This window comes from Acomys minous (genome assembly GCF_964271855.1).
Source record: "Acomys minous genome assembly, chromosome: 1".
NCBI lineage: Eukaryota > Metazoa > Chordata > Mammalia > Rodentia > Muridae > Acomys > Acomys minous.
Genome location: NC_140483.1, coordinates 54909651 through 54934417, shown reverse-complemented (window position 1 = coordinate 54934417; position 24767 = coordinate 54909651). Strand labels below are relative to the sequence as shown.

The 24767-nt window shown below is 42.2% G+C and overlaps 1 protein-coding gene and 1 pseudogene across 7 annotated transcripts in view; both read right to left on the bottom strand.

Moving 5' to 3' along the window:
- The window catches only part of PPP1R12B (protein phosphatase 1 regulatory subunit 12B), a 202105-nt gene that overhangs the window by 136806 nt on the left and 40532 nt on the right, over window positions 1-24767 (bottom strand). For all 6 annotated transcript variants that reach the window (XM_084796175.1, XM_084796176.1, XM_084796179.1 and 3 more), the window contains exons 2-8: window positions 18497-18627; window positions 10543-10661; window positions 6883-7042; window positions 4454-4598; window positions 2912-2986; window positions 969-1048; window positions 59-198 (exon numbers count right to left, since the gene is read on the bottom strand). In XM_084796175.1, the coding sequence (XP_084652301.1) occupies window positions 59-198; window positions 969-1048; window positions 2912-2986; window positions 4454-4598; window positions 6883-7042; window positions 10543-10661; window positions 18497-18627 (850 nt within the window). The remainder of the gene's footprint in view (window positions 1-58; window positions 199-968; window positions 1049-2911; window positions 2987-4453; window positions 4599-6882; window positions 7043-10542; window positions 10662-18496; window positions 18628-24767) is intronic.
- Window positions 4636-5575, bottom strand: LOC311591724 (large ribosomal subunit protein eL43-like; annotated as a pseudogene). The gene has a single exon. The product of its transcript is annotated as a large ribosomal subunit protein eL43-like (transcript).

Sequence of the window (24767 nt, the reverse complement as noted above, 5' to 3'; positions counted from 1 at the left end):
CTGGAAGCCTGTGAAGCCTGACCCAGCTCTGACAGGCAGTAGACAGGAAGGGCCTTACCTGCCTCCTTCTCGGTTTCTGACTCGGAAACTTCATCTTCGCCTTCCTCTTCCTCTGAGCTGGAGCTGCTGGATTCTTTGTTTTCTTCCTCTGTTTCTTGGGACTTGGGGACCTCTTCCTCATAAAGCATCTTTTCTTTGCTAAAATCAAAGACACAATTTGAAAGCATTTCAGAAATGGCAAACCATGTAAGTTCACTGACAGTCAGGTATAATAAAGGGAACAAATCTCTAAATCTCTGTGTATAAGCAACAGTAAAGACATAAAAATCCTTCTAACATCTGTGTGCTCCCTTGGATCCTTGGCTGTTCAACCACCTACAGTTTACTCCTGACTTTAGGGTGTGACTCAAGGAGACCTTGTCTGTCCAACACACAGATAAGAGCACCATCAACAACAAGGAGTAGTGGAGCAGATCAGTATTTTTAAAAACCACCAAACAAATCTTCACCGGGTTTTATTACACCCCACAAACCTTGCTAGGCACTGAGATAGTGGTGAACAGAAAGGCAATCCCTGAGCCGAGGAAACACTCTGTTTACTAAGGGGAGCAGGCAGGACTGACAGCCGCCGGGCTAGGCTAGCAGAGGTGCTGCCAATACAGTTTCCCGCTGTGAAGCACATTCACTCATCCTCAGTGCCCCATGTCAGCACTATCTCCTCTTATCCACAAATATTTCCACCTTTAGAGATCATTTGACTGAAATCACAGAATCATCTTAATATAAAAATTCTCAAGTAATACCCATATACCCTCACACATGCGCGAGCATGTGCGTGCTCGTGCGCGTGGGAGCACACACAAACACACACACACACACACACACACACACACACACACACACACACACACACACACAGAGCATCAAGCAGATCTCATTCCTTACATACAAATAAGCTTGTGTCTTACTTCTTGAAGAGTCCACTTTGAAACTTGCTATTCAGGTCTGATTCAATGAGTTTATTCCGTGTCTCCTTTTCACTTCGAAGCTGGAAATTCAGAAAATAGAGAGAAAAGGGGGAAAGTTGATAACTTGTGAAAAATCAATAGTATTGAGAAGTGCCAAAATGGTGCCATCATACTGGGGGAAAAAAAAACCAGGATGAAAGAACAAAGAGGGATAGCGGAATTAAAAAAAAAAGACAAACGCATCCTCACCCTGCGCACCAACCTTCTCCTTGGAAGAAAGTAACACAGGAAAATCTTTATCCAAAGCAGAAGAGAAACCATGGTGCTAGAGAATCAAGGAAACTGTCCCTTCAAAACCCTAAGTCAAACTTTAATAAGAAAAAAGAAAGCCTAGCTTCTAAGAGATAAAGAACCAAAAGGGGCCTGGGAAGCAATCTTAATGATCCACATACCATAATAATAAGTTGGCAATAACTCTGAAGAAATCAAAGACAGACACTATATGGAAATAAGCCCTTAGGGGGAAATGGTCTGGTACTTAGATGTATACTCTAGACAAAATGCACTTAGGTCCTTGGATCCCAAAGTTAGGCAGAGGACAAAGACCAACACTGTCCCCCCTTCGTACAGTAAGGCCATGTGGTGAAGCTGGGCCTGGGTGAAAGCCTGTCATACTGGTCACTAGGGGGCTCAGGAAGAAGAGCTGCACGTTCAGACTAGCCCGGAGGTTAGGGGCAAATCCAAATGGTTGTGTAGGGGTGGAGGGGAGGGTGTAATTTATGCCAAAAACCCAATTATGTTCTTTAAAGGGCATGTGTGTTTGCAATTTTTATGTAAGTCTAAAAATTACTTCAGAGGACAAACACAAAAACTTAACTATGCAAAATGGAGCTCTAGCCTAAGAAAGGCTGCCGCTGCTAATACACGAAGCTAATAGCAAATAGCATTTGGACTGTCCTACCACTCAAATGATCCTGAACGCTCAGCAAAGAAACATATGAACCATAAGTTGTCTGTCTGAACTTCATGTATGTAGCTTTCTGAGTCTACGGTAACGAGAATTCTACACCAACAGTCCAGACATGACGGCGAATGCTCTTCCTGTTAGATACACTGATGTGTTACATCACCGAGCTACACAGTTCCGACCCAAGCCCACTCTATCTCCTAAGTCCTAAACACAAGTCCCCATACCCTGCACTATAGGAAAACAGAGGAAAGCCAGTGGGGTTTTTTTTTTCTTTTTCCTGTCCTACACTAATTTTATTCCCCTGTCAAAATTACTCACTGGCAGAAAATCTGAGTTAGTCACTCTTTACCTGGGTACCAGAGGGTGGCTCCCACTCATGTATGTGGCTCCTCTGCAGAGCACCAAGCAGAAAAGCAGATGGAACCAATAAAGGTTTTAACGTAAGGAGGAAAGAGAAGAGGACTGGATTCTGGATTTTATTGATCTGAAGCAACTATGAATCACTGCTAACCGAGTACTGTCCAATACCACGTGACAACTGCAGTATATATTACCTCATTAAGAAAGAAACACAGTTGGGCGGTGGTGGCACACACTTCCGATCCCAGCACACTTGGGAGGCAGGGGCAGGCAGATCTCCGAGTTTGAGGCCGGCCTGGTCTACAGAGTGAGTTCGTGGACAGCCAGGGCTAAGAGACAAACCCTATCTCGAAAGAAACAAACAAACAAAAGAAATACATTCTTCTCTGCAATCAACTTTTAGCTGCCTGAAGGCTGTTTTATGATAAGTAGCCCTTTAAGTCATGGTTTTTTCAAGCATACTGTTGATGGTCTCTGAAAGGAACAGATAACATCTGTGAAATGTACATACATGCAGTTCAACTCTGAACAGATGACACTGAAGCAAGTGACTGAGACGCCAGAGTAGACTATAAACTGTGAGGACAGCTCTGAAAACATCAACCGAACTTACCACATTTTGCTTCTTCTGAAGCATCTCCAAGTGCTCCACAAGACCTTCATCAGCCACATCAAATGGTGTCTGGCCCTAGCCGGACAAAGGGCGCCATGACAGACAGAAAAGAGAAGCATCAATCGTGTGACTTCATCAGGGACTATTCACTATCTACTTACTAACTTTTTTGTTCTTGTTTTTGTTTTGTATTTTTATTTATTTATTTATTTATTTGAGACAAGGTTTCTCTGTGTAGCCTTGGCTGTCCTGGATTCACTTTGTAGACTAGGCTGACCTTGAACTCAGAGATCCACCTGTCTCTGGCTCCCTGAGTACTAGGATTAAAGGTATGGGCTACCACACCCAGCTCTACTGACTGACTTTTATTCCTATGATTCAAAGTGAATCTCCTTTATCCAAAATGCTTAGGACTAGAAGTACTTTGGATCTTAGAATATATGCATACATATACATATATACATATATATTGAGGCATCTTGAGACTAGGACTTAAGTATAAACACAAAATTCATTTATGCACATATAGCCCAATGATGATTTTTTATAATACCTTAAATAAATTTGTGATTTTGTGGTCTGGAATTTTCTACTTGGAGCATCAAATCGGTGTTTACAAGTCTGAGATTATGAATATTTCAGATTTCAGACTTGGCTTGGAGATGTCCAGCCTATAGCTGCCTTCTTAATCTGTCTAGTCTATGTAGAGATGCCTTCATGAGTCACAAAGGAGATATTTTAAGAAGCAGCAAATCCTTCAGACACAGAGTTCTGTAAAACAGTGGTGACAAAAATCACTGCACCATTTCTAAGGTGTACGGTGTCTTGACAAATAGTCTAGGGGATAATTCCTGGTCTAAAATATTATTGTGATGATAAATGCAGTAAGTGCTCTTTCAAACCTCAAAAGAAAGTCTGGGGCATACCCACACTGAAGACTGATAGAAACGCTTTCCCTTTGAGGAAGAGCAGGGAAGACTAGCAGGCCATTTCCTTTAGGAATCATCAGTACAACTACATAGTCTGTGCAATCTAAGAATGAGACCTAGATTCAGGATTATGTGAGAAAGGCAAGGCCATGTGTCTGGATTCTAGAAAATCAAGTGGCACAGGGACGGGAGTCCCAGGGTGCTAAGTTGTTGGAAGTGAGGCTGGTAATGCTGCTTTTAGTTAAAACTGAACAACCGTGGCCACTCCAGAGCGTTCTTACAGAGCCCTATGTGCAGAGCGCTCAGCTGTTAAAAGACTCCGTATATATCTCACCATAGACAGGGGCCTCGCGTTTCTCAAAGTTCCTTTGTAGTCAAGAGCGGATTATCTTCTTCATTTCTTTTTGTTTAGAACCAGATGACCTGCTTGGTGGAGTTTTATTTTACCTAGCCATTAAATGTACTTTTACACTGATAATAAGCAGCAGGCCAAGGAGGTGAAGGACAGCTCAGCCACTAGCGCGGCCAGGGGATACGGAGCAGGGACGTTAGCCCATGCTAGGCACCCAGCCACCTCAGCTCACTGCCCTTTTAGAAGTGCAGGCTCACTAACCAGTTTGTTCCGGATATCCATGTCACAGAGTGCCTCTGCCAGGATGGAACAAGCCTCTTTCACTCCCCAGTGCGCAGCAGCATGAAGAGGAGTCCAGCCATCATGGTCCTGAACGTTGAGTTCATAGCCAGCCTGAATTAGAAGTCTGGAAGGAGACCCAAAAAGGACATTTACAGCCTTGATTTTATAGTTGTCCACCAAACAGGCTATCACTCCAATAACACTTCAGGTGCGGGCTAGCCTCTAGACATCCTATGAGTCCTTCTTCCCTCTAAGGGACAGCTTGCAATTCATATTACTACACTGAGCATCATTTGCGATTTTCACTGACCCTCTCTGTACGGTTCTACGCATGGCGTTCCCTGCACAGATCCGTGTTGTGCCGTGCTGCTGGTTAGTTTTGTTGTCTTGACACAAACATAAGTCACCTAGGAAGGGAGAAGCTCATAAAGAAGTGCCTCTACCAGACTGGTCTGTGAGCATGTCTGTGGAGCCGGGTCTTTCTTTTTTTATGTAAACTAACCCATTTATTGCAGGCTAGGCAAGTCTCAAACGGTAGCGCTTCTACTGGTCTTTAAGATCCTTGAGTCTTCTGATGGAGGACTTCACTATGACGGCAGAAGTGGTGTTGTAGGTCCAGGCCCCACCGGCCACTGTTTTCATGCAGGAACCACAGTGCCAGATGCCAATGGCTCATCTCTTCATCTTGGTCTTGCCACAGAAGGAGCAAGTGTACTTGGCGTGCTGGCTGATTTCAATTTTCTTCACCATTTTCCGGAGGGAGGCACCATAGCGGGTCCTGTATTTCCTGACGATCCCGACCTTCTTGGTGCATTTAGCCATCTTGCCAGAACCGAAGCCAGAGCCCGAAGAGGAAAATGTGTAGCCCAGGCTGGCCTGGAACTTGTGATCCTCCTGCCTCCGCCTCCTTCAGCAAATCCTACCGGCGTGAGACACTTTCAGGGATCATTTCTCTAGTTTGTGGAGCCGTTTCTTAATTGTTAATGCCCACTGTGGGCAGTGCCATCTCTAAGGCAGGTGGGCAGAGTAGCTGAGCGAGCTAGAGGAAGTAAGTCAGTGAGCAGCTGCCCTCCGTGGCTCCTGCCTCCGCCCGTTTGAGTTCTTGCCTTGCCTTCCCTCAGTGATGGGCTGCTTTCAGGGTATATAAGCCAATGAGCCTTTTCCTCCCCTATACTACTTTAGTCATGGTGTTTGTCACGGCAACAGAAAGCAACTAGGACATACACCATACAAGAGAAATACACAGATCAGTTTGTACCTACGATTAGCCCAACCCAATTAGCCAAACTACACCAATCTATTATAGGGTATACTTTGCATGTCCAGTTCAGGAAGGAGCTCACATACAAAAAGAGGACTCAAATATCTTTGGACTACTTTACCAATGAGCTTTCTAGGTGACCTTTATAGGACACGACTGTTTTCTGCAGAATCTCATACCTCCAGTTCTAAAATTACCCACAGAGGGTTCTAGCTAACCAAATAAGCTGCAGCTTAACTTGTATCCGTGTTATGCAAGAGGAAAAAATGTGATTCCTAAGTCCAAATCATACTGTGTTATCCTTCCGAGAATTGAGCAGCATATGGCTAGCGTGTTTAGGCATGTATAGAAAGAGCACCTGCACACCGCAGTACCTACTAGAAAGGCCATAATAGGTAGCGTGTGAGCACTGGGAGAGTCTAGCAACAACTATACATACAGCATCCCCTGTATGCTGAAGGTCCTGTCAACACTAATCACCAAGAGCCACAGAAAGCATGAATATAAGAAAAGCAGATCTGCAAAAAGGTAAAATAGTAGAATCTAATTCTCTTTTCTTGCTTTTAAAATTACATTTTAGGTTGATTTATTTGGTATGCATGTGTGGTGGTGGTGAATATGGGTACATACGTGCCACTGTATACAAGCGGAGGTAGGACGATAACCTGGAGAAATCAGTTCTCTCTTTCTACCAGGTAGGGGATTGAACGTAGGCCATCAGGTTTGGCAGGAGATGTTTTTGCCCATGGAGTCATTTCTACACACACACACACACACACACAGCCTAGCTATCTTATGAAAGCTGGATATTGCATACTTAAGATCTATAAAAGACCTAGTATGCCCAGAAATTGTCTAAATCATAGAACCAGAAGGGTCACAGGTCTGTATAGTCAGAGGAGAAGGTTTCACGAGAGCTGATGAGAAGTCACAGAACTGAAAGAGGTCTTCCTGTGCCTCTACGCCTCTAACATCATGTCCCTGAGGAAGAAGGACAGTAAGAGAGGAAGGGAGACCACTCATGAAGGAACACTAGCAAAATATGAGGACATTTGGCAGAGCAAGAGGAAACACCCAGCAAGAAAATACACCATAGTTAAAAACGTCTGCTTTTAAAACTTATCTCCCAGCACACCCAGCTCCATACCTGAGGACTTCAGAGTAACCCTTGGCAGCAGCGACATGCAGGGCTGTGGCCCCTGAGCGAGCCTGCCTCACATCTTCTATCTTCCCGCTGTTGAGCCACTGCCGAGCATCCTGCAGCATCTGTTGCTCCTCTTCCTTTCTTGACTGCTCTAGATCAACTCCTACAGAAGCCAGACACCAGAGAGCAGTGTTACTAAAGCTCCCCCAAAGTCCGACAGGAGGTTTTCATTAGAATCAAAACAAACAGATATGTGAGGTGCAGTGGTGCACACCTGTAATTCCAGCACTGAGGGAGGCAGAGGCAGGCAGATCTCTGTGAGTTTGAGGCCAGCCTGGTCTATAAAGCAAGTCCAGGACAGTCAAGGTTACACAGAGAAACCCTGTCTCAAAAAACAAAAACAACAGTAACAAAAAACCAAAAGCAAACATACAAATATTACCATTAATAAGTTTTCTCATTAACTCAACTCATCAAGTTTAAAGCAATGCAATTTGTATTATAAAATTACCAAGGCTAAATAAGGCAGGCTAAACACTATGGTGGTGCACATTCATGAAGGGCACACACCTAACATTGTTTTCAACAGAAATAAAAATCAGATGAGAAGCCAGGTGGTGGTGGCGCACGCCTTTAATCCCAGCACTTGGGAGGCAGAGGCAGGTGGATCGCTGTGAGTTCAAGGCCAGCCTGGTCTACAAAGTGAGTCCAAGACAGCCAAGGCTACACAGAGAAACCCTGTCTCAAAAAAAAAAAAAATCAGATGAGATACTGCTTTTAACTTTACAATATTTTTATGAAGCTATAAATGCCAAAGTCCTTTAACATGTTATATGTTCTTAGTTTCCCACAAGCCTGTGCAGTTACTATATTATCTATTACTAGCCTCACTTGGCATATGAGGAACCAAGCACAGAAAGGCTGGGTGCTTTTGCATATGGCCCGAAACATATCAGTGGCAGAGCTGCCATTAGAACTCCTTGATGCTCTTGGCTCTTTTCTTTTCCACTCGTTACATCACAAGGTTACTATTCAAAAGTCTTCATTTCACTTCATGATAACTACAGAAAAGTGAACTCTTTCTAAACTCATCTCCATGTGCACTTGTATATACTTACCTGAAGCAACCCAGAGGTTAGTAAGTGCTCTGAAGCCAACACTATAGTTTGCTTTCAGGGCAATGTAGACGTTGTTTCCCTTACAATCGTATGGAGATACTCCAAGACTTCTTCCATTTAACCATCAACTCTCCAATATCTAGGCCAGTAAAGAAGGGCCCTAAGAAAGGGCATTCTTAGCTGGGCATGGTGGCGCACACCTTTAATCCCAGCACTAGGGAGGTAGAGGCAGGCAGATCTCTGTGTTTGAGGCCAGCCTGGTCTACAGAGCCAGGGATACACAAAGAAACTCTTGCCTTGAAAAACAGGGGTGGGGCCGGGCATGGTGGCGCATGCCTTTAATCCCAGTACTCGGGAGGCAAAGGAAGGCAGATCGCTGTGAGTTTGAGGCCAGCCTGGTCTACAAAGCGAGTCCAGGACAGCCAAGACTACACAGAGAAACCCTGTCTTGAAAAACAAAAAAAGAAAGAAAAATGGGGGTGGGGGAAGAGGACATTCTTCATTATACAAAACATAGAACATAGACCAGTCAAAAGGTCGTATACTCGTAAGCAGACTTTATCTGTGCTTTTAGTCTCCTTCTTGGCTCTTAAGTAAGAAACCACGAACTGCTGAAGAACCGTCTGTCTGTGTGGCAATGCATAGGGTGAAGAGGAGCCTACTTAGACACAGTAAGAGTTACCTGTGCTGTCAAGTGAAACATACACATAAACGCTTGTTCCAAAACAGCATTTAAGGAAGAGTCGAATCAAAATAGTTAGTTCTCAAAGTAAAAGGTACTTAAATTTGCAAACTGTAAAACATTTTGGGAGATGAGCTGGGGTTGGAGAGATGGTTCAGCAGTTAAGAGCATTGGCTGCTTTTCTAGAGGCACTAAGTTCAACTCCCAGCACCCACATGGCAGCTCACAACCATCTACACTAGGATCTGATGCTCTCTTCTGGTATGCAGATGTACATGTAGACAAAACATCCATATTCATAAACTAAATAAATCTTTTCTTAGTTTTGTTTTGGTTTTTTGAGACAGGGTCTTTCTATGTTAGCCTTGGCTGTCCTGGACTCACTTTGTAGACCAGGCTGTCCATGAACTCACAGAGATCCACCTGCCTCTGCTTCCCTGAGTGCTGGAATTACAGGTGTGCGCCACCACCCATGGCTCTAAATAAATTTTTCTAAAAAAATTATTTTAGGGGGACTGGACATATGGCTCAGAGGTTAAGAACACTCACTAACTGCTCTTCCAGAGGTCCTGAGTTCAATTCCTAGCAACTAAATGGTGCCTCACAACCATCTATAATGAGATCTGGTGGCCTCTTCTGGCCTGTAGATGTACATGCAGACAGAACACTGTATACATAATAAATAAATAAATTTTAAAAAACATATTTTAGGAGATAAAATGAGAGGCGTAAGAAGAAAAAATTAGCATGAAAATTTTAATTCAATAAAACACAAAACCAAATATGAGTCTCAGTAATATCACAACCTGGAATACCTATCACCTAAGGCAGCTTAGCGTATGACTAAAGCTTTGGATATAACTTTGGTTGTTTAGAAGAACGCCCCACCAAACCTCCAACCCCTACAGATTCCATCCAGTATTTCATGATAGTTTTAAGAGAATCCTAAGACCTGCTGTCTGTCTGTGGCTATTCAATTACTGTAAGTTGAAAGAATTCAAAAGCCAGGTCTGCTAGTGCATGCCTGTAACACTGGTATGGAGAAAGAAGATTTGAGGCAGTTGTCCATGGACAGCCTGGGCAAGGCCATGTAGTAAAACAAAGCAGAATGACTTTAAAGTGTCTAATAGGAGAGCCCTACCCTATTCCCTGAAATGAGCTTCTTATAAAACTACAAAATAGAAATACATAATTTCAGAACATATTCTTCTAAATTAGGTTTCTTACCTCAAGAAACCACTAGAACCAGGTATGATGACTCACACCTGTAATCTCAACATAGGGAGGCAGAGGCAGGAGGATTGCTGCAAGTCTGAGGACAGTCCAGGCTCCAGAGTGAGCTCTAGGGCACGTGGGGCTATGAAATAAGAAGACCGTCTCTTAAAATCACAAACAAACAAAAACAATCAGAATAGTTTCCATAGTTACTATGAGTAAAGACCCTTTCAAAGGTTTAAATAAGTAACTTCCCAGAACCACTTGGAGTTCTCAAAGGGAAAGGACACAAAGTCACAAAATGGATTTGACCACACTGTATTCCAGCCTTTCTTCAAGCTATCCTGTGCAGCAGAGATAATAGAGTGTACACACACACAAAGAGCAGTCCACAGTCTCCCTCAGGCCACTCCTAACTACAGGATGGGTACATAGCTTTAGAACAGCACAGAAAGGAAGGGTTGCTCATCCTTGGGCATTCGGCCTGTGCTTGTGTCAGTTAGTAAGAGGACCCATGGCACCGGGAATGGATGACTAATGCTGTGCAGACAGATTTAATCCTATCCTGTCACATGATAATGAAGAGGGATTCCGTTCTGTAAGGGGCAGTGTGAGGGCCTCTGCTAGCTACCCGGTCTCCTAGGTTACCTTGCTTCTTTACTTGTTCCAGAAGAAGATCTTTCATTGCTGGCTCTTCTGCAAGGTCAGAAGGAACTTCGCCTTCACTGTTCACGATACCTACACTGGCTCCATGGCTAATAAAATATCTGTAGGGCAAAAATAAAGTATTATTTGTCAACCTGATAGCAATTTGTCCCATGTGTCTTGAGTCTGATGTACAATAAGGCATATTTGGGTTTTAAATATGGTGCAGATGCGGTTCTCTGTTATTCATTTATTATTAACTTCACAACCTAGTAGCCTTCAATAATTATGACCACAGGCTCCTCAATTTCCCAACAAGAGCAACATCAGCAAGATTTCTTACGTACTCATATTCCTAATACCAATGTTTTCATTTCTAGAAACACTAAGTCTTTTTTAAAAAACTATAGGGAGCAGGGTAGGGTGTATAGCCCAGGCCTGTAATCCTAGCACTTGGAATGTTGAGGCAGGAGGAGCTCAAGTTTGAGGCCAGCCTGGCCTACAGGCATAGTTCAAGACTAGTCTAAACGACAAAATGAAACCTTGTCTTAGAGGGGTAAAATAGGGAGACATGCAGTCCTCACTTGTGTAACCTCCTAGGATCCAAATCAATTTTCAAAAAGACACGCTACATGTCAAGTATTAGAACTAACACTCAGAAGCTATGTACACAGTTCTCATGAAAATGTCTGCAGTGTCAAGGGAAGTTTACTTAGTACTGTCATTGGTGTGAAAACTGAAGAATAAAGTATGTATCAGAATCTGCATGAGTTATATGTCCACAGAACAAGCCATCTATGTAATTCTTCACTCATAAAGGAAACTAAATTACTGAAGACACATTTAAAATGCTAAAGCACATTCTGAATCCATACAGAATAATTATCCTGAAGAAGAGCTGATCAGTTCAATACCTTACCAGTATCTTAGTTTTCAAAATGCTTTCTCTCAACCCTCTCCCTCTGCCTCCCTTTCTCCCCCTTCATCTTTCCATCTCTCATGCAAACATGTGTATGCATGCACACGCACACACACACAAATTAATCTTAAAAACAAAATTATGATGAATACAATGTAAATGCAACTAAGTATTTTAGCCTTTAAGAAACTGAGGTTCATAGTCTGAGTGATGGCTTAGCTGGAGGTGAGGGAAGTTGCCGACAAGCGCAAGCACCTAAGTCAGTCCCACATGGCAGAAGGAGAACGAACTCCTACAAGTGGCCCTCTAGATTTTCACATGCAAACCATTGAGCGCATGCGCACACACGCACACAAATTAAACATAAAAAACTTTCTCTAAAAAAACCAAGATTTGCTCTCTTAATACCCCCCCCCCCTCTCTCTCTCTCTCTCTCTGGGGTACTCCTCTCCCTTTCCTTCTCTCCCCATGTTTATTTAATAAACCTCATATAATATTTTTTTTAAAGAACCAAGGTTCATCTGGGTATGGTGGTGCACACCTGTAATCCCAGCACTTGGGGAGGCAGAGGCAGGCAGATCTCTGTGAGTTTGAGGCCAGCCAGGTCTACAAAACAAGTCCAGGATAGTCAAGGCTACACAGAAAAGCCCTGTCTCGAAAACAGAAACAAAACCAGAACCAAGGTACAAACATGTTAAGTAATTTTCTCAAGAAAAAAATTTAGGTAAGAAAGTGATTTTCTCAAAATCACATAATTAGTACACGACTTAAGCTATTAGCCTCAGTCTTTTGAGTCTAAGTCTAGATCAAATTAGTTTTAGGCCAATTAGAATCCCAATAATCCATCAATTACTAGTCTATTTTTATCACAAGAATATACATCCTAGGTGTAACAGATAGATATGATTCTATAGAGAGATAAGCTAAAATAGATAAGGTCTTCAAAAACCTTAGAGACGTACAAAATATGGCATTTAAAGATGTTTTTACTATTTTAAAGATTCATTGACAATGAGACAGGTTAACTCATGGTAACACCCAGCCAATGATGAGCATCAAAGAACCTCCTTATGGAGATAGCTTCAAATGTGGCAAACAAATCATTGGGCAAAATGGTCTCGTTTCTACCATAGACAGAATTCTGCCTAAAAATGGGCGAGCTTTGATGCAGGCAGAGTCGATGGCCAAACTCTGCTAAGACAGGCTAAGCAAGTCCTCAATAGTTCCTGCCTCACAAATATGTCTATCAGATATATTGGGCCAGAAGGCTGAAGATGATGCTTCAATGTTGTAGAAAGTTTTGGGCGACTGTTCAGGCAACAAACTGTCTCTGTCATTTTCTCATTTGTGAAGCTGCTAACCTACATTCCCTAGATAGTCAAGTAATTAATTTTATTCCTTCTCTGTGAAGAGAATGTAATCTTACCTTAGTCTGAGCCCAAAGTGAAAACAGTCTTGGATGGCACCCCACTGAGACTTTGTCTGTACAAACTGACAAACATCTGAGATAGACTCAGAGGAGGAAGTACCAGCCCAAGACAAAAGACAGGGGCCTGTGACTCTGGCCAGGCTACTGTATTGCATAATGGCCATTGATGAGAAGAGGGAACCAGAGAGAACGATGGGAGATTCCTGCTCGTGATGGCTCAGAGAGTTGGAAGATTTGAGACCGCAGTGGTCTCGGGGGATACCTCCAAGTTCGGTCCTTGGATGGTGAGGCTTCTTCTGTTGGATAGATGATCTGCTAGACTCCTGAGAATTATGCCAGGAGAATTGCCCCATGGAACTGATTCTCAGAAGGTTTCATTCTTGTTCTCCTTAATCTCCTTTCCCTGCTTTTTAGGGTAGTCAGGTTGTGAGGGAAGTACATGCCTTTAATAAATTCCTAATAAAGTAGAATCATGAAGGAATCAGAGCCATCAAGGGGCACCCAACGTGGTGCACCAATTTGTTGTAGTTGAAATTTTTATTATTAGGCCTATAATTATTATTACAGCAGTATTTTCTAACCCGCTAGCAATCAAGATACAGACACCTGTTATATTTTAAAATAGCCTTAGTTAACCTGGGGCAGGGGAGATATTAATCCCCTAAACTAATTCTCATAGTGGGGCAGAAATCCTATGCCATCTGTTTCTAATAATTTCTATCAAGCTGCCTCCTATCCATAATCCCAAATACTTGCTAATGTTCTTCATCTGGGCCAAGTTTCCAACCACGCCAGCCATGTGCTTCTCCTCCACTTAACCCATGATGGCCTCCTCCTTCCTCTTCTCCTCTGGTCCTCCCTTCTTCCCAAGCTTCTCTCTGTCTCCCCCAGTGCCTGGGGGATTAGCCACGCCTATCCCATTTGCCCTGTCCAGGCCTGAAGGCCTTTTACTGGTCAAACAGGTTAGGCTCTCAGGCAAGGTAGGGCACAGAGACAGCAAGCAGTAATTGGCATCAAGATACATCAAACCAACCTCCAGCACTTCTCAAGTCTCTGATGGGGTTGAAGACCAGATAGTTTAGTTTTACAATTAAGCTTAGTTGTTTAGGGGTTAAGATGTTTTCAGGTCTAGATAGATGTTTTAATTTGACAATGACAAGATATAATAGATATTGATTTACATCCAGAATTTTAGACACACCAAGATAAGAAAGATGTTTTCTTCAAGTCTGTCAAATACAAATAGCCAAAACACTAGGAATGTAACATTATATAATTCCTGATTGTTCTGTGGTTCTTACTGCTATAGAGAGTTTACTGTATATATGTGTAATAATATAAATGTATATGTTAAAAAAAAGACTCAGTAATTCTAGGAGTACTATCAGACACCCAGAGGTACTTAAAAGAGAAAGAAAAACTATGTAAATCATATTTCAATTGATTCAACAATTAAATAAGCATCAATAATTCAATTAACATTTATTGATCTACTATGATATGATAAAGAACCACATTTTAGATGGGTTAAATTTCTTTTTAAATCAACATATGTATGGCCAGTGTATTTGAGAGTTGGCAAAGTAGAAAAGTAAATAAAAATGAAACTAAATGCATAACTTTGCTTTCTTGGTGCCTAGAACCTTGACATAATAGGGTTTTAATATATCAGCTCTACATATAAACAGCCTGTGGTGGCCCCATTTGTATTCATAGATTGAATACTTGGTCATAAGGGAGTGGCACTATGTCACAGGATTATTGGAGGAAATGTGTCCCTGGGAGTGGGCTTTGAGATTTCAAAAGCCCATGCCAAGCCTAGAGTCTCTCTCTCCCTTCCTGTGCCTGCAGATCCAGGTGTAGAACTTTCAGCTACCTCCCCGGCACCGTGTCTGCCTGTGTGCTGCCATGCTGACAATGGACTAAACCTCTGAAACCGTAACCCAGCCCCAGTTAAATGTCTTCCTTATGAGAGCTGCTGTGGTCATGGTGTCTCCTCACAGCAATAGGACACTGACTAAGACTCAGTGCACTCAGTGGCACTTCATCTCTCGGAGATTCAGAGGAAGACACCTTACTCGACTCTAAAGCTAATTCTCTCTACCTGTATTTTGAAATTTACCGAGTGCCACCACTATATCCAAATATTCCTTGCCTTCTACAGAGCCAGTAGTTTTTCTTTTCTGGTTTCTTCCCCTCAAGCTGAGTAAGCATTCAACCATACCTCCTGTACCCTCAAAAAAAATCAATATACAAATAGTATACATAATAGGCACACAAATATTGGTTGAAATGAAATATATACTCTTATCAACTCCAACTACTAGCTCTCCAGCCCTCAACCCTTCATAACCAGCTCTCCTCCTCAGGGTGAGCTACTTGCTACAAGTGAATGGAACCCTTCCTTCCCTTCTCTCTTGTACATAGACACCTTTCACATCTTTCCAAGGTCCATTTCAAACACCCTTGCCTTCAAGAATCTTTTGCCTGTTCCCACCAATTGACTTCTCTCTCTCCTTCTGTTACTGCTACCTTCCTGCCCCTGGAAACATTAGCTGTAGGTCTTCCACAGTAGACGCTGCATCTTGATGCTTTCTCTCTTTCCTTAGCACTCTATGAACACTGTTTGAATTTAATGAAATCTTTTGGTCTCCACCTCTTAACGGGTCAGGTACGACATCCTCAGGCTACGCAAGCTGCCTCCTCTCTCATTTCTGACCTGTTTTCTTGGGTTAATGTTCAGGAAAACTGGTTTCTACCAAGGAGTATAGCTTCCCATTTTTCCACATATCCCCCAGTTCGCAGGAGAAAACTAAGAGCCATTTGCACTACACTGCACTGACGGGGGAGCATCAGCATAAGGACTAGTAAGCTTAGGGCACAGGAGGAGCCTGCTAACTGTCCTAACTGTCCAGAGGCTCAGAAGTGCCACTGCGACACACATGTCCCCAAGAAGCCCAGCTGAGCATTGATAACAGGCATTTTGCTATTATTTCCTGACATTGATTTGCTTATTTATTCATTTATCTGTGTATATGCACACGAGCATGCCAAAGGTCATATAAGAAGGTCAGATGACAACTTACAGGAATCAGTTCTTTCCCTCCACCATGTGAGTCCCAAGGATCAGATCTGGCAGATTTGGTGGCAAGTGCCTTTATCTGTTAAGCCATTGCACAGGCTCCCTTCACTACTCTTAAGGAATAAAGTACAGAAGTAAAATGTGGGGTTTTTTTTAAATCTCAAAAATATGTTAACATTTCAATAAACTGTAAGTTTTGCTAAATAGTTGGGTCAATCTGCTGCTTCTGAATTAGAAACCATTAGGAATAATCCAGCTAACTAGTATTCTACTTAAACTCAAAATGAGGAAAAATAAACTCTAAATACACACACACACACACACACACACACACACACACACACACACACACACTAGAAATATGTGACAAAAGGGTCACCAAGGAACATGAAATAGAATGGCTGTGGGTCTCCTGAAAAAAGCCAGTTTCTTGGTCCTTTGTCCCCACTCCCTTAAAAGGCAGTGCTAACAATTATCCTAGAAATAAGTTTAAGTTTGTGTCAAGACACAAACAACTGCCATTGTGGAAAAGCACACATCTGTGACCCAGCACTTGACCTCCTGAGGCAGAAGGACTGAAGTTCAAAGGCTGCCAAGGCTAAGCGGAGCCAAAGGTCAGCCAGAGCTACATGCTGACACATTGTGTCTAAAGTAATTAAATTTAAAAATATCTTTTACTATTTTGTGTGTATGAGTGTTTTGTCTCAAGGAATGTCTACCCACCACATATATGCCTGGCCTTGCAGGCCAGAAGAGGGTACCAGAGCCCCTGGGATTGTAATTTATAGAGGGTTACAGGCAACCATGTAAGTGCTGCAGATCCAACTCAAGTCCTACGGAAAACCAGCCAGTATTCAACTTCTGAACCAGGACTCTGTTCCAATCCCCAATTAAGTAATCATATTATTTCTCTGATCTGCTATATAAAAATATCACAAATAAAGACGGTATAATAAAATCCTGCCTAATAATAATGTGTATTACAAGGTAAACTATGGCATGCCATCTCTGGCTCCTCCCCACATCTGCAGTGGATTCCAGTGCATCAGCTCACCCTGGTCAGACATTTAAATGTATAATTTGTGATGGTCACTGATAAACTTACTTCAGTCAACGTAGTATTTGGTTAAGTAAAATATTTCCAATTTTTAATTTATTCCCAAAGGTACCTTGTTTGTCCTTTAAAATGAATTAAAGAGACCACAGAAAGCATTACAAGTCTGTGTACGCATAAAGAAAATATCACCTATTACTCTAATTTTAAGAGTCAGTTGGCCTTAGAAAAGTGAGAAAGAAAAAAATGTATAAAAACTGAATCATTGAATGTAATGAGATTTTGTGGCTCAATCACAAACGTTCTGCCAGAACCCATACTAGAGTACAAATAATGAAGCCGATATGCCTTATGTTTCTCAAGTAAATGTTGTAAGTTCAAAATGGACAAAGAAGTCATCTTGACTTCTATGTGCCGGAGCACTGACATTAGTGAGGACAAATGAGAGTCGGGGCCTTACCATGGGCCTGAAATGGAGGCAGTCTGGGTAGTGAAGAGGCTATAGATCTTTACTGTGAGGATCAAAGAAAACTCTACTCTCCAGAGGCCTTGGCTTTGGGACCAATCCAGTTATCTACCATCTTAGGCAACGGCCTATCCTCCACCTGCACTGGGGCCTCATGTCTCTCTGCTCTGATATCCTCTGGGTTTAACTTCTCCAATTGAGAGCCCATGGATCAAGAGGAAACCAAGCCACTCAGAGGTGCTCCAGGAAACCTGGGCCGATGCAGTTCTCAGACCTCTACATAGCTGCCTGCTGTTTACTGAATAAGAAAAAGTGTGCTAGCCCCAATCATATCCTTAAAAGGGACTTGACAATCTGATTTCCAAAAGGCCATAGACTATTTTTATTAGATTTACTTTATCAATTTAAATTTGCCCTGCAAATTTTAAAGATGCTTGTTGAAACAACTTTTTTTTTGCCAAAGTTTCTTTCTTAAGTAGAAATAAAAGTACTGAGCATTCTTTCATTTAAGACATTTATTTTGTGCTTCTCATATAGTAGGTACCATGTGACCAAAATTCTTCTACCCCAAGAAGGGTAACCTGCCCCCACAGAGGTCAGCAGCTACTAATATACTAAACATAGTCATTCCACCAGTGTGGGGCGCACTGCCTCTCACTACCTTGCCTTGGTTCCATGTGTGGCGGTTCACAAACTGCTACTTACTGCAGTAACATTTATATAAACAAACAGAAACAGGTTTATAGAGAAGCCAGACATGCTGTTTGGGAATTAGCCAGACAGCACACCAGGCTAATGCTGCCTCTGAATAGTCCAGAAAATATGAATTATACAAAAACAGAAGCAAACAAAAACTGGAGCTAAGAACTATGCATTGAGTAGTGATACAGAGCACAGTGTCAACTTTCTGCTTTTGTAATTTAGGGAGATTATAAGGATTTGTGAACAGCCATTTCTGAGAAGCAGAGGAGGAGTTTGCACCAAACCCACAACAGACGCTCACTCACTCTGCGATGTTGAGGTAGCCACAGGAAGCTGCTGCATGAAGGGGTGTCCAGCCCTCGTTGTCTTGCTGGTTTACATTGGCTCTGTTCTCCACCAGAAACTTCACCATGTCCAAGTTTTCATCAATACAGGCCTGAAAAGAAAAGCCCATTGATTCATTCAACAAGTATTTATTGAGTTCTATTGTTATGTATCTGACACTATTCTGGACAGTGACAGTGGCCAGCAGTTCTGATAAACTATTTATTTTTCCTAGTAAGTGTCTGAAGTATGAATTTCAAACTTAGAAGCACTATTAGATATTGTTTTCAGTATTAATGGGATTAACTGTGAAATGATTTCTACAGTGCTGTAAATGGGTAAGTACTGCAGCATTTTGTTATAAAAGGTGTGTTAGAAATGTTTTCACGTGTTTTTTACAAATGGCTGCTTCAAATGATATAGGAAAGTCTATTTCTAATTGCAGACAGATACTGTTCTCTGCCTTCAGAGCAGCAAGTAGGGGAAACGTATTTTTAATAAAGGCTTTTAAATATTTCATAAGCCTAAAAGAAATAATCACAATGAAATCTGTTTGATCCAGGCATGGTGGGACACTCCTGTAAGCCCCAGCACTTGGGAGGCTAGAGAAGAGCTCAGGATTGAGGTCGGTTACACGGTGACACTCTACTTCAAAAATAAGCTAAATATTAAAAAACAAAGCAAAATAAAACAAGATGGGGCTGGTTCGACTCCCAGAAGCTATGTAAAACAGCGGGCATGGTAGCATGTACTTGTAACTCCAGGGCTAGGAGGCAAAGATATGCAGAATCATGGTGCTCACTGGACGGCCAGTCTCGCCTAGTAGTAAGCTTCAAGCCAGTGAGAGCCTGCCTCAAAAAGGTGGACAGCATATGAGGTAGCCCCAAGGCTGTCCTCAGGCTTCTACAAGCAGAGACATACACCTGTACACATGCATACATGCACATACACACGTGCATGCAAACACACACACACACACACACACACACACACACACGAGGTAGGAGGAGGAAAGAACAAAAAAGATAAAGGCAATTTTAACACAGAATAAAAAAGAAGCCAGTATGCTGCCACATGCCTTTAATCCCAGCACTAGGGAGGCTGAGGCAGCAGGATCTCTGTGAGTTCAAGACCAGCATAATCTACAGAGAGAGTTCCAGGACAGCCAGGGCTGCACAAAGAAACCTTGTCTCAACAAACCAAAGATAGATAGATAGATAGATAGACAGACAGACAGATGGATGGACAGACATGAAATAGTTGGCAAGGACAACAAAGTGGGAAAATTCAGGACCTAAAAAGAAATGAAACTACCTTTTAAAAACTTGCCTATGATCCAGCATGGCTGTACTGTGCCTGGATCTTAGCCCTGGGGAAGCTGGGGCAGAAGCACCGTCTCCAGTTCATAGCCACCTGGGCTATGACAAGAAATTATAAGAAGACAAGAGTTCCAAAAAATTAAATGAGAAACCCTGCCTATGAGTTCTCTCTTCATAATGCAAATAAATAAATAGTTAAAACATTAGCTGAGGAAAAATGCATTAGCCAAATAAAATTATCTTCTCAATAATACTAGGAAAGTGATTGTTTTTTTCTTTATGTTGCCATTGTGCTAATGACGCTGGAGCAATGGTGGCTAACTCTGCTAAATCAAAGCAACTGCATCAAGAGACCACTCAACCTAAACTGACTTTCATGAAGCCATAATGGTTGTTAATTTAGGGGTTGGAGAAATGGCAGAATAATTAAGAGCACTGGTTGCTCTTCCAGAAGACCCAGGTTTGATTCCCATCACCCACATGGCAGCTAATGATCACCTGCAGCTCCAGTTCTAGAGGATCTAATGCCCTCTTCTGGCCTCCTCTGGCACTGCATGCATATGGTGCACAGACATACAGGTAACATATCCCATACACAGAAAACATAAATAAATAAATAAATAATTTTTAAAAGCTTACTGACAATTAAAACTAAGTATTTGAGGGTAAGTCTTTTTAAAATTCCCTGTGACAAAATGGAGACCGTACTTGAAGTCCTACAGTGGCTCCTGAAATATGATGGTTGTTTCTAGGAAAAGTACCTTGTTTAGGGTTGCAAGGTGAACTTGCCACTTTTTAACAAAATAATATGTGTACAGAAAACAGTAACTGACAAAAAATTGTTATTCAGACTTCAAAATGGACAGCCTACGTCTCATAAAAAAAAAAACGGAACTTTTGTTGTTATAATTTTTGACCCATGCAAATGAAAAACAACATTTTGGGACACATTACACTGACATAGCTACAGCGGCGGTTCTCAACCTTCCTAATACTGCCACCCTTTAAAACAGTTCCTCATGTTGTGGTGATCCCCAGCTATAAAATTTTCATTGCTATTTCATAACTGTACTTTTGCTACTGTTATGAATTGTGATGTAAAATCTGATATGTAGGATATATGATATATGGCCCCCCCAAAAAAGGGCCAAGACCCACAGGTTGAGAACCACTGGTCTACAGTATGATCAGTTGATATTATATAATGAAATGTGTCTATATTTAGAAGATCTATCTAAATCAGTGAGTCTGTGTTTTTCAGATAGTAAATACACAGTGTTAGAAGATCAGGCATCAGTCAAAGACTAATTCAAAGACCAAGTCAGATGAATGGGTTTTGCTGCTTAGCTTTGTAGACAGGGTCTCACTATGTAGCTGGTTTTGAGCTCACAGAGACCCACCTGCCTATGACACCAAGTGCTGGCATTAAAGGCATGAGCCACCACCCTCAGCTGATTAATGGTTTGTTTGGTTGTTTGGTTGGTCAGTTTTTGGCTTTTCATGACAAGGTTTCTCTGAGTAGTCCTGGCTGTCCTGGATTCTCTTTGTAAACTAGATTGACCTCAGACTCACAGAGATCCGCCTTCCTCTGCCTCTTGAATGCTGGGATTAAAGGTGTGAGCCACCACACCCGCTGATTAATGGGTTTTGATGTAACAGAGTAAAACAGTGCATTGACATATATTTAACAAATTAACAATGTTGGGGATATAGTTCAGTTGGCAGAGTTGGCAGAGTATCTGCCTGGCATGCATAAAGCCCTGAGAGATCAATCCCCAGCATCCTCTAAACCCTGCAGAGTGGTGCACAGCTGTAATCCCTGCATCTTTTGCGGCACAGTGAGTTCAAGGCTAACTTAAGGTACACAAGAACCACCAGAAAAAAAGCAAAAACAAAATTACCACTGTTAGGAGTTTTGATAGCCATCTAAGAACAACACCCATAACTGACTGAGCTGTCTATTAAAATACCCTGCTTCCAAGTACATAGCTATGTAAGAGTCAACTCCCTTCATGTACTTTAATACAAATGTTACAACCATTTGCATATAGACATGAGAGAGGAGAGAGAGAGAGAGAGAGAGAGAGGGATCACATCAGAGAGATGGGAGGATCAGACAGAACATCAATCTCCGAATTACTTTAGATAAAATAAAGCATCCCGACTCTTAAAACCATTCTCCATTCCCTCTACAAAGTGAAGGACAATACACTGTCAAAAGCATCGGCATGTGCAGTCAGAGCAGAGCAAAGCAAGGCCAGTGCATTTGCCCTTGACAGGGAGGGGCACCTAACCAAAGTTCAGTGTTCTCACCCGAGGCCCTGGGAATCTACCCCACCGCAGAGAGTTGGGAGCAGTTCCTGGCATTATTTTTAAGCAGCCATGCCCACCAAATGTATTTAATCCTCACTCACCATGGCTCAAACCAGTACTTAGGGAGGAGAGTAATTCGATTTAAAATGTCTCAGAACTTGCCAGACTTAGGAATTTGTATGTCTAGTTTCAGAAAACTCCCTAATTTTCAGAATGATGTGGATTCTTAAATCCAGGAATTGGATCTACATGGAACTAAAAAAGTGTGTGCCATGACTGCACTGGAAGCAAGAGAGGGGCAGCACTGCTGTGTGCACACCTTGGACTGCACTGCCTCTCCTCCACCCCCGGCCTTGGTTCCAGGAAGATATGACTAGAGCACGGATGAGGGAGAGGATGCTCCCTGAAGTCCTCCGCACTGAATAAGGACTAAATTTAGATGTCCTCTGCCCACTCCATCTGCAGCTGTGCTGCTGACTCATGACGGCAGCATGGTCCATGAGCACATTCACCCATCTGCGAAGCTCTGCCCATGCCTCTGCCCAGAGCTCTGCTGAGCTCTCCAGACAAGAGCCCGTGCCTTTCCTTGGGAAGGAAGACGTTAAGCAATCTTTGAGTGTTAGCCACAACAGTGGGGGAACTTCTTTGCCTTTGAGTCTGATCTCTTCCACTGTGGCTTAAGTGCACTTCCTCTTACCTTGTATTCCTAAAGACACACAAGAATACGATGAAGTAAAAAAAATTGTATTATTTTCTGAAATAGAGGTATGTAGTTAATTCTTAGTCCAAAAGAACTAATCCAAAAACTGCTTGGTAAGGCTTTCACAGTCAGCATGTAGAAAAGACAGCTTTCTCTAGGGGAAGGTACTTTCTTTTATCAGTAATATGGGTGCTGTGATCTTTCTACTGTACTTAACACTGCTCCTTGGATAGAAGACTGAAGTGGCTGGGGTTGACCAAAGCCAGAGTTAATCTGGGAGCGCAGAGCCTTACAAAACAAAGTCTTCTGGGTCCCAGAATAGCCTCCGACTGTCAGCACCACCAAGTGCTGGAGTGCTGCTCACAAGGCTGACCTTGCTGCTGTGTCTGAGGAGAACTCCAATGCTGCCTGTTTTGCCTGCAACAACTCTCTCAGAAGCCAGCGCCAGGTGGTTATTGACAGAAGCTGGGCTTAGTATAGCCTAACTCCCATTTTTTAAAAATTTCTGTGTTTGCTTTAATCTCAATAAATTCCGATGAAAACAGTGTTCTCACTTTTGGGGGGTGGGGACCAGAAGACCAAAAATGGAGGTGGGGGCAAAGACTTGAACAGACAAGGGGTTTTGTTTACAAACGGCCAAAAGCACTTAATATCACCAATCATTAAGGAAATGCAAATCAATACTACAATTGACAGGTGTCTTTAATGCAGCCCTCTGGAGGCAGCCACAGGCAGACTTCTGGATCTCAGGGCAGCCTGGACTACACAGTGTGCTCTGCGAGAGTGACATCTGCTTCAAAGATAAAGTCTTTTTTAAAAGACATGAAAAATTAAAGCTTGTCCATTGCATTAGTAGAATGGTGCGGTCTCTATAGAAACAGCATGGTGATTCCTTAAAACAAAAAAAACAAAAAAAAAAAAACAAAAAAAACAAACAGCAAACTCTGCAATTACCATTTCTATCCTATCTGAAAGTAGAGTCTGTATCATGAAAATCGAAAGATTTGAAAGCAGAGTCTCAAAGAGATATTTGCACAGCCGTATTCATAGACATTTGCTCACAATCCTAAACTGTAGAATAACTAAGTCACTAACAGATGAACAGATAAGCTATATGTGGTATTAAATACAACACACATATCCAAGAAGGAATATGGCCCTACTGACACCTTGGTTTCAGACCTCTGTTTTTCAGAACTGGAAAGAACAATTTTTTGTTGTCGGAAGCCAACGAGTTTGTGGTAGTATGTTACAGAAGCCACAGGAGATGTCAAACTGACACAGACTAGCGAGTCTGAGTCTAGAGCCTACTTATTCTCAACCTTTTACTATATTAGTTGACAATATCAGCAGAGTCTTATCCCTTCTTTCCAAATGAAAAGATTACACACCTCTTCAAAATAATATGTTAAATATAATGCTTTCATTCTTTTTTTAACCCAAGCTTTAATTCAAATAGTAAAGCCCTGACAAATCTAACCCCATGGTTCTCCCATTAGCTTGGGGAAAGGGGTTGAGACAGGTTATCATGTAGCCCAGGTTTCAGATTCACTAGGTATTGGAGGATGATTTTAATTCCTGATCCTCCTGACTCTACCTCCAAAGCAGTGGGAGTACAGGCTTGTATGACCACACTCAGATTTGCTGGAGGTGCTCTGGCTGAACACCCAAGCAGAATTAAACCTAGGATATGGAGTGGTGCTGATACACAAACTCCCTGTGGACCCCAAATCTGTAAGCTCAAAACCCTTTTGCTCCGGCAAGGTGACTTCATTATATGCCAAGAAATTATACCGGGAAATTAAAGATGGTAGTGCTCTATTAGTAAGTTTGATCACACTACACAAGGCTTTAACATAAAGTCCTTAAGACTGACAGATGCAGCACTTGAGTCAGTCAGTCCTTCCAAATACCTGTCTC